This window comes from Neolamprologus multifasciatus, chromosome 1, assembly GCF_963576455.1.
Source record: "Neolamprologus multifasciatus chromosome 1, fNeoMul1.2, whole genome shotgun sequence".
NCBI classification, from domain to species: Eukaryota; Metazoa; Chordata; class Actinopteri; order Cichliformes; family Cichlidae; genus Neolamprologus; species Neolamprologus multifasciatus.
Genome location: NC_140439.1, coordinates 36,527,809 through 36,545,397, shown reverse-complemented (window position 1 = coordinate 36,545,397; position 17,589 = coordinate 36,527,809). Strand labels below are relative to the sequence as shown.

At 39.8% G+C, this 17,589-nt stretch overlaps 1 protein-coding gene across 3 annotated transcripts in view; it reads right to left on the bottom strand.

The window, feature by feature from the left end:
* Positions 1-17,589, bottom strand: part of LOC146526191 (neural-cadherin-like) — a 381,462-nt gene that overhangs the window by 160,625 nt on the left and 203,248 nt on the right. For all 3 annotated transcript variants that reach the window (XM_085183449.1, XM_085183576.1, XM_085183527.1), the window contains exons 21-24: positions 16,973-17,416; positions 16,514-16,844; positions 13,769-13,862; positions 7,482-7,666 (exon numbers count right to left, since the gene is read on the bottom strand). In XM_085183449.1, coding sequence (XP_085039575.1) covers positions 7,482-7,666; positions 13,769-13,862; positions 16,514-16,844; positions 16,973-17,416 — 1,054 coding nt within the window. The remainder of the gene's footprint in view (positions 1-7,481; positions 7,667-13,768; positions 13,863-16,513; positions 16,845-16,972; positions 17,417-17,589) is intronic.

The following is a 17,589-nucleotide window of genomic DNA, read 5'->3' as shown; positions in this document are numbered from 1 at the left end:
TACCTGTAATTTATTGCAGATTACTTGTATTTGCTTAATTGTTTACTAAATGTTTGAGGTGTGAAATAAACCGCAATGGAGCAAAATATGGGTGTGTGTGGTTGGAGGATGTTCGTGCGTGCGCGCGCGAGGGGGGGCGCGAAGATTTTTCTTGTAAAACAAGGGGGGCCCAGCAAAAAAAGTTTGGGAACCACTGCGCTACACAGTGCCGTCCCGCAACTATTTTTCTATTGTTGCACTACCTGCTCTATACACGCAGTGTCGAGCAACGGTGGAGACGGAATTTCAAGCAGTACAACATTTTGCGGCAACGACAAAACGTGAGACATTTATTGTTTTTATGTTTATTTACTGTTTTTATGTTCAGTCTCAACTGTTACGAAGTTGATGTGCAGTTAATAAGTGCAATAAATATTTATACTGGGAAAGAAAATCGTGAGAGAATCGTGATTCTCATTTTATGCAAAATCGTGCAGCCCTAATATTGTTATTTAAGCACATTTATGTTTAGTTCTCAGCTGAAACATAATTCTTTGTTGGCTTCATTGTACTCAAAGTCATTATTTGTCTTTATCATAGCCACTGAAATACACGATTAACTTCAAGCTCTCATACCACATAAGAAAAATCAAAACTTCTTGTGGATGACTGACAAAAAGTTCAAATGATTTCATGAATTCTAAACCAGTTTCAGTTCAGGACTCCTTTCAGTGATAAGAGGAGCAGCTGAAGGGAACAGAAGGTAAACTTTCACACTATCTTTCCCAGGATCAGAACAACAAGGTTGAGTTTAATCTCTAGCAAGCCAGACTTTTCCATTTGACCACAAGATTACAGTGCACGGCTTATCCGACTGACCTATGGCAAGAAAATAACAATCTCCGTTATCAAATGACTATATGATGACCAATCAGCAGAGAAATGTTTGCCGCTTCCTGCTCAAACATCAGACAAAGCATGCAATTGACTGAACCGAGCTTCCCCTCACAGCTGACGCTTTGAAGCATCAGCCAGATCCGTGTTTCGACTGTGCTCTTGGTTAATTGATGAGAAAGGCTGAAATCAGAGGTGGAGTAATCCTCTTTTCATTTTAGGGAACCTATGTGTGATGCAGGTCTAGTTTTCTGGGAAGCGAGACTCTTCAAGTATGTAAGAATTAATAATAGCAGCAAGCAGCCACAGCCGCTGTGGAGTACATGCTGACAGGGCTTATTAAGGTGCTGCAGATATGTCTGAAGCCTGATGTATAGTCCTGTGTTGAGCTGCCATACAGCCCATGCCATAGTGGGCAACGTCACTGCATTTATACTTGTATACTGGTGTGTATGTACGGTGCTGTACAGTGTGCACTTTTCTGGGAAAGTGCTGATTAGGGCTGCAGTGTAGTGTGCACATTTATTACCTATAATATACAGTTTTCCTATCTTATAAGAAACATAATAAATGTTCAGCTTAAAAGTAAAATAAAATCGATAATGATTCAAAATAATGACCAAAATCAACACAAATGCATTTGAGAATGCTGAGTGGTGAGACTTGTTTCGAAAAGGATTTTCATTCCACTCACTGCCTGCTAAATGCCCAAGGGTCACATTTACTAAGCGGTGTAAAGTAGCGTGTGAGTGCAATCCCCAAATAGTTTCATGGTGATTGACAAAAGTTTTGTGTTCTACACAAAGGTGCAGTCAGTTCATTCCAATGACATGTCAAATCTGCCAAGAATCCCACAATTTAGCACGAGGTTGAAAACTAAGATGATATTTAGATATTCTAGAAAGAGTTGTTATAATAGAAACTGGCTTCATGTAGGACTGTAAGATCTATGACAATATTTTGACATTGGGTTCTGTAGCATTCTTGTATTAGGACAACATATTTCGCTTCAAGGGACAAAACAAATTGGAAATGTCTGACAGACAAACGTTTAGTTCTATACTCTGAGTGAGCACAGCGTTTGCGCTGTCCATGGTCCTGAAATTATAAGCATTTTATTAATTTAACATTTTGCTGTTTATTCAAGTGTAACAAAACTTTATTAAGGAGAAATATCTTTGAGATTATAAATGTAAATGGATTGATCAGACAAAAAACAACCTCAAACTATTTCAATACATAATAAATGGTAAATGGCCTGTATTTGTATAGCGCTTTACTAGTCCCGAAGGACCCCAAAGCGCTTTACACAACCAGTCATCCACCCATTCACACACTGGTGATGGCAGCTACATTGTAGCCACAGCCACCCTGGGGTGCACTGACAGGCGAGGCTGCCGGACACTGGCGCCACCGGGCCCTCTGACCACCACCAGTAGGCAACAGGTGAAGTGTCTTGCCCAAGGACACAACGACGGAGACTGACCAAGCCGGGGCTCGAACCGGCAACCTTCCGATTACAAGGCGAACTCCCAACTCTTGAGCCACGATCGCCCATAATAGGGTTGCTATTTAGACTTCCTACGCCTGATGTTCATCCAGGGCCTGAATTTTTTCAGGGTCCAACGTCAACATTTTCTCTCTGTTGTTTAGCCATCTTGCTCTGAACGCCATCGTACAGGCTGTGAAATTCCTGTCACAGAAGCCACAGTATGTTGAGAAGAACACGATGCCAAAAAAGCAAAGATTTGGATGTTTTTTGCTACTGCTATTGCATGGCTCCTTTTGGTTGGAGCTTCCAGGTCATTCCTGACTTCACTGAGCAAACTTGCAATCAGATGGCTTGGTAATCTCTACATTATATCACATCTCTGTCTGGCATTCCAAATAAATTGACCCGAGTGGAGAAATGCCTCTTCACGCACACACATCTAAATCTCTGCTATGCCTCCCCCGCTTTTTTAAGAGCGGTAAATACCGGTGCAATTAGTAAAACATTTTGCAAATTTTAGTGAAGCAATTTGCTAGATTGATTTAAATATTTTCCTCCCTTTATTTTGCATCTATATATGCATATGCAAGAGGGTCAGTTGCAACTATCTCTCAGTTCCCACCTCTCACATGCAATCATCTCACTACACTCTGTCTGAATCAACTGTACCTTTTCTTCATTTTTCATCTTTAAATGCTAAACATCTAAACACTTAATGTGTAATAGCATTTTCAGTTTTTAAATTTTAATTCTTCCAGCATAAGTAGAGCCAATCTAATGATATCAGGTTTATCAGCTCTTCAGACCCTTTAATTGGGGAAAAAATGTCATGAGTTAATTCAGAAAATGGATGTGGAAGTGTTGTTAGCGTGGCAGCCCGCTGTATGAGACCTCGTCACCTTCCCTATCCTACTTATCTGGTTCATTAAACAGAAAAAGGAACAGAAAATGCACTTTCATGATTGAATTTTAGCTATTTTTTCGTGGAACAACAACCTCCATTCACTGGGGCAGCATTAGATGACTACAGTGTGATCAGTGAAGGAAGTCTACAGACTCTCACATATAATAACAAACTAATATATCTTCCCAATTTCTCCATATTGATCCCACAATACAGGCACCCTGGAGCGTAGACAGACGTGAGAAGAGAGAGAGCGAGGATTTTCGCACTTCTCGACAACGCATCTGCCAAAGGACAACTCTCCTGGCAGGAATAGTTTATAAAGTCCTCATGTTTGGAAAACTGCATCAGCTGGTTTTAAGCAGTTACTCATCGTGTGTTTCGCACTCTGCTCCCCCCTGAGCACCATGCATTTGACTCTCTGCTTGTGTTATGTGGACATTTCAAGGACTTTTTGTTTACTACATTTTTTTACCTTTCCATCAATATTGAGAAATGGAGCAGGGGGCCTGAGAGGGAGCCTTAATCTCAGCAAGGCAGATTTAACTAGTCCTTTCTTTGTGCACCCTTATTGAATTCCACATTTGTTCTTGAAATGGGATTTAAAATGTCAAGGAGGGTGTAAGTAATGCTATAAGTAGAATATTTTCATAATCCTTGAGACTGTGAATCAATGAGAGTGTTTACTTCAAAGCGCCCAAAAAAATCCTGGAAATGACTGTTGCATATCCTACACGCAAACACGCACACACACGGACACACACCTGCGTTGCCAGTGTGCAGTCTGCAACTCGAGATGATCTCAGAGGCATTAATCCTTGTATTACACTTTGTTATGAAACCACTAACTTCCATGTTTCGTGAGTTTGCTCCTTGCTGAACTGCAGGTTAAAAGCATTTGAGTAGTTTTGACAGAGTATTCAGAGCGGTGTCTGACACTGGTGCTCTCAGGCTCTCAATTCAAGTCCCTATGATAGAACCAGGGTCTATTAAATCAATGCACTCTACAGCTAAGAGCTCTTTGATGACAGTGGAGCCATTTAAAAATCTTCAGTGAAGGCGCACCCTACAGGGAGAAGTTGCTGACAAATCGAAGTGTATTTTTCTAAATTAAACAAATGAAAATTACAAAAACAAATAACTGCATGGAGACTTTAATTGTGCAATTATTTCATTTCAGTTTCTATTATTCATCTTAAAAAACACACAGTCTACGTTTCTACAAATATTGGAATGAGTGTGCCAGCTGTTCTCCACCGTGCCTTCTCTGTGCACATTAATTTATCTCAACCTTCTTTTAGAATGAGAAGAAAATCCTTTTATGCTCGACTCTCGCTTCCACACTTTTCTTCCTTCTCTCCCTCTGCTCTCCTCTCATCTTCCGAGAGCATCCGCTGGCCTCTCTGTCTGCTTCTATTTCAATATCTCGGAAATCATAAAAATCCTTCAGCCATGTCCCATTTCTCTAAAGCGAATTTAATTCTGAGCAGACAGCCGATGTGCCGTACATCAGGTAATGATGGATGCTGCTGAACATGTGAAGAGAATGTGCTGGCTGAGCAAAACCTCGACTAATTATTTTACCAGCATAAGTAATGGAAATAGGCTTCTCTGTGCGAGCACTGACAACAACTGAGATCCCACAAGTCAGACGAGAGGAATTAATAATGGGCCTAATCTTTCATTTAAAAAAACATCTTTACCTCGGAGCGTTGGAATTTTTGGAAACACTGGAAACAAACAGTAATCAGCCTGCATTCATTGTGTATGCCTGGAGATGAGTCTACAAATAATGAGTATATTCCCCAAAATATTATTTAGTTGGTATTAGTAAAGGTTCTACCTGATACTCTAGGTAATGTAGAGTGTGACTGTCACAGACCATCAATCAGAACGAGAAAGAATGCAGGCTGATGACCAGTGCGAAGATGGAAATGTGAGCTTGGTAGGTCATAACGAAATGTGTCACGTACTTTGATATGTTGTAACAAAACTGATGCAACTTAGTGGAAAATTAAAAACCCCAAAGCTCAACTGTAAATTAGTCACGTACAGGTTTTTGCAGACTCAGAAGCATATGGATTTATAGTCTCTTTAGGGGGAGATCAAGTTAATACTCTCCAGGGTATAATGTTCACAGCTCTAACTTAATTGTGATTTACAGCATTCTGCACACATTGTCTCATCTTTACTGAATTTATTCAAGACAGGAAGTATGGTGCTGGACTGGGACTTAGATAGCACCTTTCTACTCTGCTGAGCGCTCAAAGCTCTTTCGACTGCAGGTCTCATTCACCCAGTTACACACATTCATACATTGTAGGGCTGCCACAAACGATTATTTTGATAGTTGACTAGTCACTGATTATTTTTGCGATTAGTCGACTAATCAGATCATCATCCATTGGACGTAAAACGTACAGCTTATTGCACCAGCAGCATCTGCTCTTATATAACTATCATTAGCTTACAGCTTTAAGTGTTTAAGGTATGTAGGGTATGTAAGGTAAAAATAAAGACAAGATGATAGTTTATTAAATTTTAATGAAATTTGCAGATTGTTTCGGTGAAGTTTAATAAACTCCTTGCTATCTAAAATATAACAGGACACCGGAGTATATTCTCCAGCATCTCACACTTCTGATAATCAGCTGTCTGCTTGACGTTTATTCATCTGTGTAAAAACTATAATTTTAATCTCAGCCAAACCGATTTACTCAGGAACAAATAAAATACTAAAAAAAGCCAAACAATAACATTTTGAAGTTATCTAAGTGACTTATGTATCATGTTTAACCTGAGTAGTGAAAGACGGCGGTGGGTTTGAAAACGATTTGCCGGGAGTCCGGTGTTTTCACGGCTCTAGTTAGCCTAGCCCCCGGCTAGCTATCGAGCTAGTGGGTAACAGACGTCTCCGAAAACGTCGGAGCGCTTTTGGAAATATGTGGTGTCTTGATAAACTGAGCAGATATTTGAGGTTTACACAGCTACATTCTCGCCTGAAAATATGTTAAACGTTTATTTTGTGACCCAGAAAGAATAATAAGAGTAATATTAAAACTAACTAGCTGCCGCCATTGTTGGAAACTGAGCTGGGCTGCGCTATGAATTCTGGGACACAGCTTCTTCTTCTTCGGGGTTTAACGGCAGCTGGCATCCTTGTACATGCAGTGCTGCCATCTTCTGTTTCAGTCCGTTATTACACTCTTAAATCCTACTACTTATTCCTGCGTCTTTTGTGATCTTACAAAGCTTCAAATGATGCGTCGACAATTAAATCAGTCGTCGACGATTTTGATAGTCGACGTAATCGTGACTAGTCGACTAATCGTGGCAGCCCTAATACATTGCTTCTATGCCTAAGTGCTTTCTAACATTCACACACACACACTCGCTCTTCAATGGATGCATTGGGAGCAACTCAGGGGTCAGTATCCAGCACAAAGATACTTCAGCATGTGGATTGGAGGAGTCGAGGACCGATCCGCTGACTTTCTGATCGGTAAATAAGTTGCTGTACCAAGCCAAAAAATGCATATTTACTGTTTTATATACTGCATAATTAGTGAACTATTGGCTCCAGAGACAGTGACAGAAGTCATTTGTACCTTACAACTAACAAAAAACCCATAGATATTTAAATATCTGGTCATTACAAGATTTATTTGGCCAACAGCACCAATCCAATATACTATCTTCGGGCCACAGTTACATTCATTAAAAACCAGAAAAAAGACAACATATAAATTTCCCCTAGTGGGACTAATAAAAGTATATCAAATCAAATCAAATATAGAGTTTGTGGCTGGAGTAAGTGGGGAATTTGATCCCCCAACATTCCAAATGGTGGACAACTCACTCTATCTCATGAGTCACAGCCATCACCAAAGTCTAACATGTTTGCCTAATCCTAACAAATCAATCCACACCCCTAACCTAAACAAACTGATTAGAGAATTAGAGCATGCGATAAGTTTGTGCCTGAGAATTTCATCTTTTATCTCTCAAACAAATGTACTGAATATGATACAAAAACACATGTTCTTGCTTTGGCTACATGGTAGGTTGGTAGACCTTTTTTCCTTTTAAAATATTTTTTGGTCAGAAAGTCAAGAAAGTTACTTTCAGACACTACGAGAACTAGTGAACTACTCATTTGGAGGCTCAGACAGCAGGGAGCACGTTCACGTGTCACTGCAGAGTTAATCTTACCTGCCAGGCGAAGTGACCCCGAGTTGTAGATGGCGTCATCTCGGAGTTCCCTCACGTGTACGGTAACAGTGGAGACGGCATCTGGCCAAATTCCATCTGACACACGAACCTGGAACTGGTAGGTGCCCGGTGGGGCGTTCTCTTTGATGATCAGGAAACCAGTTCGCTTATTCAGAATAAAGTAACTGATGGAAAGAAATAAAACACAAGCACCCAAATCAGAAAAGGAACCCATTCAGATGCTTTTCTGCCATTTCACATAAGACGAGCGGGTCAGCGGGGGTGATGAAGTTTGTCACCCTCATTTAACTACACATGAAAACCTGTCTTTCATGTATTCAGCCAACATCCCTCAAAAGCAAGCTGCTAACCAGTGCAGTTAAATAAGAAGTAATTACTAGTAATATAATGCATTCTGTGAAGGTGGAGGCCATTCAAGTAGCTAACAAATGCACCAACCTCCTAGCTACAGCTGACACAATCACCTAAGACTGAATGATGTGTTTGCAGCATTACATTTCAGTGCAGGTGAACACGGTGCATTGACTGCGCTACGCAGTCTCAACTATTCTCTAATGGCTCAGAGTCTGAGAGGGTCAAGCTGCTGAATCTATACGATTCACCAATGGAGAGGCACACTGATCACATGGCTTTATGTCTTTGAGAGTTTATAAAGAACTGTAATTTTCAATTATCAGCGGGTTAAATATCTAACTGGAAAGTATGACTGAATGCCTAATGTCTATGGTTTGTATAGTGTACAGCACAGTATTTAAAGAATTATGTTGTAGTTCATGCCCTTAGGTAGCTTTAATGCGATGGAATGGCAAATATACCAAATAGCAGGAACTGGAAGTTGGATTCTTTATTTTAAATACTGGCAGACTCGTTGCAGGCTGGCTAATGCTACAATCACGCTGGAGGGAACACACAACTAAACTCGTGACCTTGTTGTTTTTGAAATGGTGAAAACAAAACGAAGCAGCGTTAAGACAAAGTCACCCTGCTATCAGTTCATGATTGAATGGTTTTAAGTTGCAAATTAAGCAGTTAACCGAGATAAATCGCCAACAGTGGAATCTCCTTCTGATTGAGGGAGTCGGACAGTCACCCTCTGGGCATCCAGCACGTCGTTGTAACTGCTTGTAAATTGTCACTGAACGTAGAAATATTAAATACCACACAACTACTGATTTTTCCCAGTCATTGTCCTTGTTTTTACTTGAGTGTGACTGGGCCATATACAAATTTCTAACATGTCTAATTGCTATGATAAGAGGTAATACTCCAAGAAAAGTCTGACTTTAATAAAAGCTTTAGAAAATTTAAGGTTTTCTAAATTGTAAAAGGCATTTGCAACAACTACACACGTCGTTAAAGACATTTAATGTCATCATACCAAACACAGAAGTGATGATGTTATTGTCGTGATATAGGTTGTTTATATCGTAATATTTGTGTTTTAACTTTAGCATAGAGAGACAGCATTGAGGAGGTTTTGAACCTTTAAGTCTGGGAACTCACTGGCTGTTGTCTGTTGAATTAGTGTGCCAGTGTTTTAGGGCTTCCAGTATTACCGCCATATATCAGGACAAAGATTTCCTTTTACACGTGCTAGTCAATGTTCAACATGCAACCAAACTGGGCAGTAAAACTATGACAGACACAGGAATGGAAGGTAAAAACCTTGCCCTGCCTACAGATTCAGTTCACTTACAATGAAAATTAAAAAGAAAATCTTGTTTATAACCTGTGTAGTATGTTAAAACTATTGGAAGAAAATATAACTTTTTTCTTTTTTTAAAAAATAAAACTGACTTGTATTCTGAGTCTGTGGTCTGGGAGAGAGTCCTTTAACTCTCTGTCTTCAAAATACAGGATATAATGACCAATGTTGGGCTATTAATTATATAGTTACTTCTTCAAAAAAGTAACTGAGTTATGCAAACAAAGTTTGCTGCAGCTGTTTACCTAAAAATGCAGCCAAGGCAGAGGGGCCGATGGTGCGATATGGCAGCCTCGCTTCTGTCAGTCTGCCCCAGAGCAGCTGTGGCTACATCTGTAGCTGCCTCCACCAGTGTGTGAATGTGAGAGTGAAAGAATAGTGGAATTGTAAAGCGCTTTGAGGGTCTCGAAAAGCGCTATATAAATGCAATCTATTATTATTATTATTATTATTATTATTATTATTAAGGCGTTTTTTAAGCAAACATTTCAAAATATTTACAGAACAATCAGCTGTTCTGCATCAAATTTGATGCCACACAAATTATTTGTTCCACTCCAAAAAATAATTTCTGTCCACTATGAGATAAAGGAGAACAACAGCCTGATACCTGCAGGCCTGACAACAGGAGATGTATCACTGCTGTAACACCTGTAACATTCAGTAGTCGCCTCATTGTTCTGACACACACAACAACACTATTGACTACACTACACACTGACTACACAAGATTTGCTCTAAACGTCACAAAGCTCTCACATCTCAACACACCGCCGTCACTCCTAAAACTTCCCCCCGTTTCTTAACAACTAAATGCCATGTTGCCATATCATTTTTTTGATTGGTCGACATGGTACATTTTTCGACCAATAGGAAAGGGTTTTTTTGGTTTTGGTTTTGCTCACAGGCTTTCGAGCGTTTTTCGTATAAAACGCCATTTTTACTGTTTCTTCCCGCAGTAAACATAAACAACGACAGTAATCAGGAAGAAAACCAAACATTGCAGATATTTTTATCATAACTCTGGTTTTACTGGCCGATCAACACAATTTAAAAACTGGTATAAAGTCCACACTTTTTCCATCAATTGTTCCGTCTGTCCTGCTCACATCTCCAATGGTTGTCCACGTTGTCATCATCGTGGCTTCACTCCACATCAGCCACGCCGCTTTGCTCGCCAAAACACCGGTGTCGGCACATAAGGACGCTGTCATAGCCTGTCAGCGACGTTGATTAGCCGCGTATATACGAATGTGAATCGCATCATTGGCTGGACTATTTGTTCTAATCCCATACGGGAGCAGCCAGTCACTTACTGACTAAAACTGCAAAACAGAATTGTTAATGTAGATTTTCTGTGCGCAGAGACCGTGCCAGCAATGCGCAATTGCAGCTTAGAGGGAACATCGGTGACAATGGTATTCAATTTACAGAAATGTTGCAAGTAAACATAATCTGGAATTTCACTGATTCTTCCAACATGATATGCTGCTGGTACACGGATCTGGATTTCAAGATAAACTGTGATCTCCTATATACAAAACTGTTACTCTAATATTACGTAAAAAGCGTTCATTAATAAAACAGTTAATGAATATGTCACCTAACATAAAAGCTCAAATTATATGCACACTTTTTCCTCTTTCAGTTGGCTGCACTTCTGATACAACCGTCCAAGCTGAAGACAGTCCAAAATAAATATTCTTTCATCCCTTTCAGCCTGGACTTTTATTCTGTATTTTAGTGTTTACTCTGTTAATCAATTGCCCTCTGGGACAATAATAGAAAGTGAGCAGAGACGTTGCATTAGGGGGAGGGAGGCAAGGGGAAAAATGAGACTGACTAATAGGCACAAAGACATGCAAGGAAGCAATTTTGCTTGGTCCTTGTCTCCATGCTCCCTTTGTACAGTAAATGAGCTCATTCAAGTTTAATTAGAGAGGAAATCCAAAGCAGAACCTTGGCAAATCAAATAATAAACCACTTGTGGAGACAAGAGCTGTTTTAACTCATTTTGCAGCACATGCTGTGGCATTCATCACGTCTCAGGTCTAGCACTTAATTCCAGGATTGGCATCACTGAAAGACAATTTTACTGTTTTAACTGGTTTAACTATCAGTGGTTCCTCATTTAGTACATCTGAATTAGCTGAAACCTGATTCTATGAACCCTTACGTGAACTATTTTGTTACAGGTTGTTTCTGGTGCCAACACTTGTCTTTCTTCTGGTGTCGTACCATTTTGCACAATGCTACCCCATTTGACTGTGTCTACATACACATTGCATAAACGTCACCTCATCTCTCACCTAGAGATCATTAACCCAACTCAAACGAGCAAAACTGAATCATCCCTGGACTGGCAGGCGGACCAGCTGTATGCTGGAATTAGTTTGATATCTTAGTGCTTGCATCACCACTTCAGGTGTCCTTAATGTGGCGTGAAAATGAAAGAAAATCACAACTAACAACTAAAATTTAATCAAAACAAGTAATCCTCCAAGCTGCACAAACAGCACAGGTCTCTGTGTGCAAAACGTGTGCCGGGACCATCGACAAAGTACAACACAAACAGCTTCGACAGCCTCATTCAGCATACTTTGTATTGTTTCATCAAAAAACACTTTAACCAGCCGTAGCTTTCAATTTCAATCATCTATTCACAACTTTAAGACTTATTTCATTGGTTCTGTTGGTTCTGTTTGGCTAACGATTTAAACTATTGTCTTGTTTTATCATCTGTTTATTTCCAACGATTTTAGAAATTCAAAACATTTTAAGCACTGGCCATGTGTTTGGCAAAAAAGTGAGTTTTTATTTAGAAATCATGCTAAAGTAGCGACTGGATTTCAACTTTTTTGTTTATCTAACACATCGTCCTGTTAGTTATTGCAATTTTTTATTACTATTCTTGACTGCTTATATAGTATTTGTCAATTTTGTATTTAAAGTTTTTCAAGTATGCTTAATTCTTTAATAAATTGTAATAGCTGAGCAAATCTTTCAAGACTACCTGTACTCCCCCCATCCAGAGTATGTTTGTACTCCTTTATGGAAAACATTGTTCCATCAGAACACTTATTTTACTTATTTTTTTCCAGCACTGTTTAGCTAAAGAACGCAGTAGAAAACAGTAGAACATCCACACCAAAACACTGAAAATACTGTTTGGTGAACTGAAATAGAAACACACAGTATTCTGCAGAGCTCTTGAACCTCCCCTCATCTCCACCACATTTAGCTTGGAAAAATGGGAAACAGATTTAGTCTGCAAACATACATGTATGAGGCAAAAACAGAGTTTGCACAATTCTAACAAGCTTAAAATTCGATATTTGGTGTAACCAACATGACTGTCAGATAATGTTCATCTGCTGCAGATGTTTTTTTACGCCTGCAACTCTTCACCCATCTTAAGGATAAACTGACAGACTGCCAAGACATGTGAAGTTTTCAGCTTATAGCTTTTTGGGAATCACTTTATTGCTGCAAAAATATTCTTTTATACCTGTCAAACTGTGTTACATTTGCCATTTTTTTAGACAACAAAGAAAATGGGAACAAATTGTGCATTTTTGCAACAGGCTGCTACTCACAAAGTGAGTCCTCTGCTTAGTTTAATGTGTAGACACATTCATCAATTCATCCCTTAAGTTAGGAGCCACTTTTATGTGGTCAGGTACAAGGACTGGACTAAAAATGAATGAAAAAGCAACCAGTGTCCAATGTTACATGAAAGCCTGTCTAATTTTAAGCAAAATATAAGACTTTTGCACAGAACTCTAAAAGCAGAGGTGAGTGCGCTATAGTATGATATGTATTAAGAAAAGCACAACAGTGTGTTCTGAACTTAAGTCGGGTTTGAACCATAAAGAGATGAGAGCTGTCGTGAAGTTCTGATACCTTATATTACACCCAGTCCTTCATAAAGCCTGAACTCTGACTTTGAGAGAAAAAGTAGCAAAGTTTTCAAGTCATTTTGAGTTCAACACAGCATGAAAGATGAAGACGAAGGTGTCATAGGGTACCGGAGTGTCACTTCGGGACTCGTCTGTGCATGCATGTGGGAGATTGTCAAAGTGCGAGGCGTTGTGGCTCAGTGTCACTTTTAGCAAGTGAAAATCTCAAGCAGAGTATTGGCACGAACAGAACATCGTCATCGTGGCAGGAAAACACACGTGCATTAACAACAAAAATGGGAAGAGAAATTGAGAAGAGGCATTGAGGAAATAGAATCAGAGGAAGAAAATTGGACAGGATGGTAATGGTAAATAGGATGGTAATAAACAAAGATGGATATTTTGCTCCGGGAGTTGTTGCTTTGCGCTATTTAAATGTCTAAATCCATCTAACGACTAAAAAACAAGGAGGTGCCGCCGATTAGCCGTAAACGGTAAAAGTAATCTGGCACACAGAAACTCCTGCATCGCTGACGTCAGGATGTTAGACATTTCTTGGAAAGAGTAGATGCCCTGCCATCATTCGCACTCGTTTAAAATAGCTTAAGACACATTTCTGATTAGAAACTGCTGACCCATTGAATTAATTTGTTTTAATTTACCTTGGCACATGTCCTTCAAAGACATACGTCTTGTTGTCCCAATCATCTGGGTCAGGAGAGTAGACCTTTCCGAGCACTGTAGTTGGCATACGGCCTGAAAAGAGAAAATGCATCCGTTAATCAGTCTGCGTGAGAATCATTCAGCAGCACTAAATATGTCGCAGAATTAGAGCATAACCCTCTGTTTTTGCTCTTCATGTATGTGTGCTTCATGTGTTTTACATTCATTAGAATAAAGAAAAAAGTGGAAAAGCCTTGAAATCACAACACTACAAACAGTAGCTTTTCAAACACAGGAAAACAAAATCAACAATGTACAAACATAGTGAAAAACAGCAGAAACAGCAAAATATCCAAAGACACTCGCTCAGGTCTCAGCAAAACTGAGAAGTGACATTGCGGGTGACACTGGGAGAAAGAAATGCAAAAGAGAAAATGCTGTTTGAATGCATAATGCTTATAATCAAGTAGAAAGAAGTGTTGTTGTCATTACTCTTTCTCCTCCAATTCCTCACACTGTACCATGTGGGAATTATTCACAGGGTACCCTTCAAAATTTAAAAGGCAGACCTTGACATGTTGAATTTTAGCTGGATCGTCTTTGTGAAACTTAACTTTTGAGAAGAGTTCAACACCACTGAAATGTGCATTTGTAGCTCTGAATGGCAAAAGAAGAAGAAGCGTTGCTAATCCAAGTGCAAGCATATAAACAAAAGGGACGTACTGTACCTATCAACAGAGAGGCAGCAAGGCCTTAACTGTCTGACTGTAATCTGATTACTTTTTTCAAGTAACGAGTAAAGTAAGGGATATATATTGCAAAAACGGTAATTAGATTACCGTTACTTTCCCGTAGGAAAGCTGCGTTACTAAAACCGTGATCTTTTTGCGAGAATGTCTCATGACAGTGACGTAAGCGAGTGCGACGTTCGTGACAACAGCTGTGTGCAGATCAACAATGGATCATATATCGAGTGCAGAGAGAGTATGAGCGTGCAGCGTTTAAAGCGTGGAAGTACTGACCTTACTTTGAGTTTGATTCCATAAAAAGTGACAAAAACATTAGTGTCCGTTGTGCGTGGGAAGAAAACTTCTTTTTACAGCGAAAAAAAAACCCCTAAACTTCCGAGCAAGCACCGAGTAGCTACAACGTAATGGGAAACTCACAGAGAAACTCGTGGATTCTTCCACTGACCGCTGCACACCTGCACCAGGGTAAACCTCCGCCTACCCCACTCCTGCTTTACAGGTGAAAATAGAGCAACAGCACCGCTAGTCTTTGACTTTATTTATTTTCTGCTGTGTTTTACTTGCATCTATTTGAAAGACTGAGTGTAAACACACAAAATATTTTATTTTATGTGCTGGAATGTGCAGAAAATAAGTTTAAATGTTAAACTAATTTCTTCCAGTCAGAGAATGTTGCATATAATTAAACGTTGTTTTAATAAATGTTGCATATATTAAAACACCAGTGTGTGAATGTGAGAGTGAATGAATAGTGGCATTGTAAAGCGCTTTGGGTGCGCTATATAAATCCAATCCATTATTATTATTATTATCATTATAATTTATTTTTTTGCTTGATGCATAAAGTTAAAAGATTAAAACTAATAAAACAAGTTTTAAAAAAGATACTTTTCCATTTGATTACATTTTGTTTGATGGATTATGCAGAAAAAGTAGAATTGGGCTGAAAGATCTATCACTTTATCACCTATTCAGGTTGTAAATCGTGTTTTTAAAAAGTAACTAAGTAACTAAGTAATTAATTACTTTTGAAAATAAGTAATCAGTAAAGTAACGGGATTACTTTTTGGGGAAGTAATCAGTAATTAGTTACTGATTACTTTTTTCAAGTAACTTGACCAACACTGCTGACGAGGGATGCACGTGTACTTCTAATGCATAACTCAACCTAACTGACAGCACAGTGTGCCGTGAACCTGTGTAAGTCTGAAAACTACATGGACGCTTTCTGGGACTAAAAATCTGAGATTCACTGCCGGAGTTCAGACAGACCAGAAACGCAGTCCGCTGACAGAGATTAAACATTTAAAGTGTAATTAACCGTGTGTTGAATCGAGCACTATCTTGCCTTTGTGACCTTTAGAACGGCACCGTGGGAGTCACGGCAACTAAATAGTGATCATGTGGGGAATGATGATGTAGTGACAATGGAAGAGTTGAGGCGGAGGTGAAAAACACAATAAACACAGTGTGTGTGTCTGTTTGTGTGTTTTAATTACTGCTCACTGATTACGAATTAATTAGCTGGCACTAAGAGAGTCACCTACAGAGAGAGAAAAGTTTGAGGGCAAAGTTCAAAATGTGCTTTAAAAAGTAGATAAAGGCTGTTTTATTAAGTAGATGCTGCTTGAGCGACATTTTAAAACTTTCCTACCGACCCTCGTCTGTCAAATACTGTTAAATTCACAAAAACACAGACTTTTAATTTGACAAAGTAAAACAAAATCACCCTAAAGACAAGAAGGAATTTTCAAAGAAACCCTCCAATCGGTGTCGTGCAGCTAATCTGTGAAGGCCAGAAAAAGGTGGTTTTGCTTCTACATAATGCCTCAAGGACACCCAAGCTGATTGTTGATAGCACAGAGTCGGGCTGGGCAGTTACCTGGATTTAAATGTGAATTATAATGACTTCCAAATATTATGAAAACACAGTAATTGGTGAAAAACAAGTACATTTATGCATTCAGCTTTACTTTTTCACCACCGCCTACTCACCCCTGTGACTATTAATGAAGATTTTCTTCTCCCCTGCCACGTGTGCGTGATCATTTTGGTCACCGATGGTCACAGTCAGGGTGCTGGTCACCGTCTTGGCTGGACTTCCACTGTCACTCATAATAATAGGAATGAGAAACTCTTTTTGGCGCTCGCGGTCAAATGTCCTCAAAGCTGTTAGTGTGGCCGTGCCGTTGAGATTGTCCTGAAGGTAGAAATCGTTGCTGTAGCGATATTCAAGGGGGACGGCAAAGTGGAAAGGAGGGCCGTTCTCAGGGGAGTCGTGATCCACAGCTTGAAGGAGGGTCGACGTTTGGTTCAACCTTACTACCTAAACAAGATGAAAAAGGATGAGGGGTTGGAGCTTTGTTCACTGAAGAGTTTTTAACCGCACAGTCAATCGTTATCATTTGCTTCGTCTTTATGAAAATCTATACATAACAATGGGATTAAACCTACCTGCGGTCCAGACACATTCTCAAAGACTATTGGAGAGTACGCTGCTTCAAACTCCGGTCCGTTATCATTCACATCCAACAGAGGCAGCTGAACTGTGGCGCTGCCTGTCAGAGCTGGGACGCCGTGATCAGTCGCAATGACAACTAAGTGATGCTGGGGTATCCTTTCCCGATCCAGAGGCCGAGCCACTGACAGCAGACCGGACTGATCGATGGTGAACAGACCCTCGGGGTCTGAGTCCTCTGACAAGCTATAGGTGATGTCACGGTTCTGGCCTGAATCAGAGTCGCTGGCTACCAAATGGGCCACACTGGTTCCCACAACAATGTCCTCAGGTAGTGGAGCGAGTGACATGAAGTGTGGAATGAAGACAGGAGCGTGATCGTTATAGTCCTCCACCTCCACCACACAGTGCAGAAGGCTGGAGAAGTCCAGGTCTTCAACCTAAAACAGGAAGCGCACAAATGTCACACACATGCATAATAACAAAGATCATAAACTCCATACTTCTTGTAATTAGAGCCAAAATAATTTCACAGTGCACTAAACAGTTATTGCAATTATTTTCCCGAGCAGATTTCCAAGTTTCCAGAGCAGCTGACCTAAAATAATCAGAC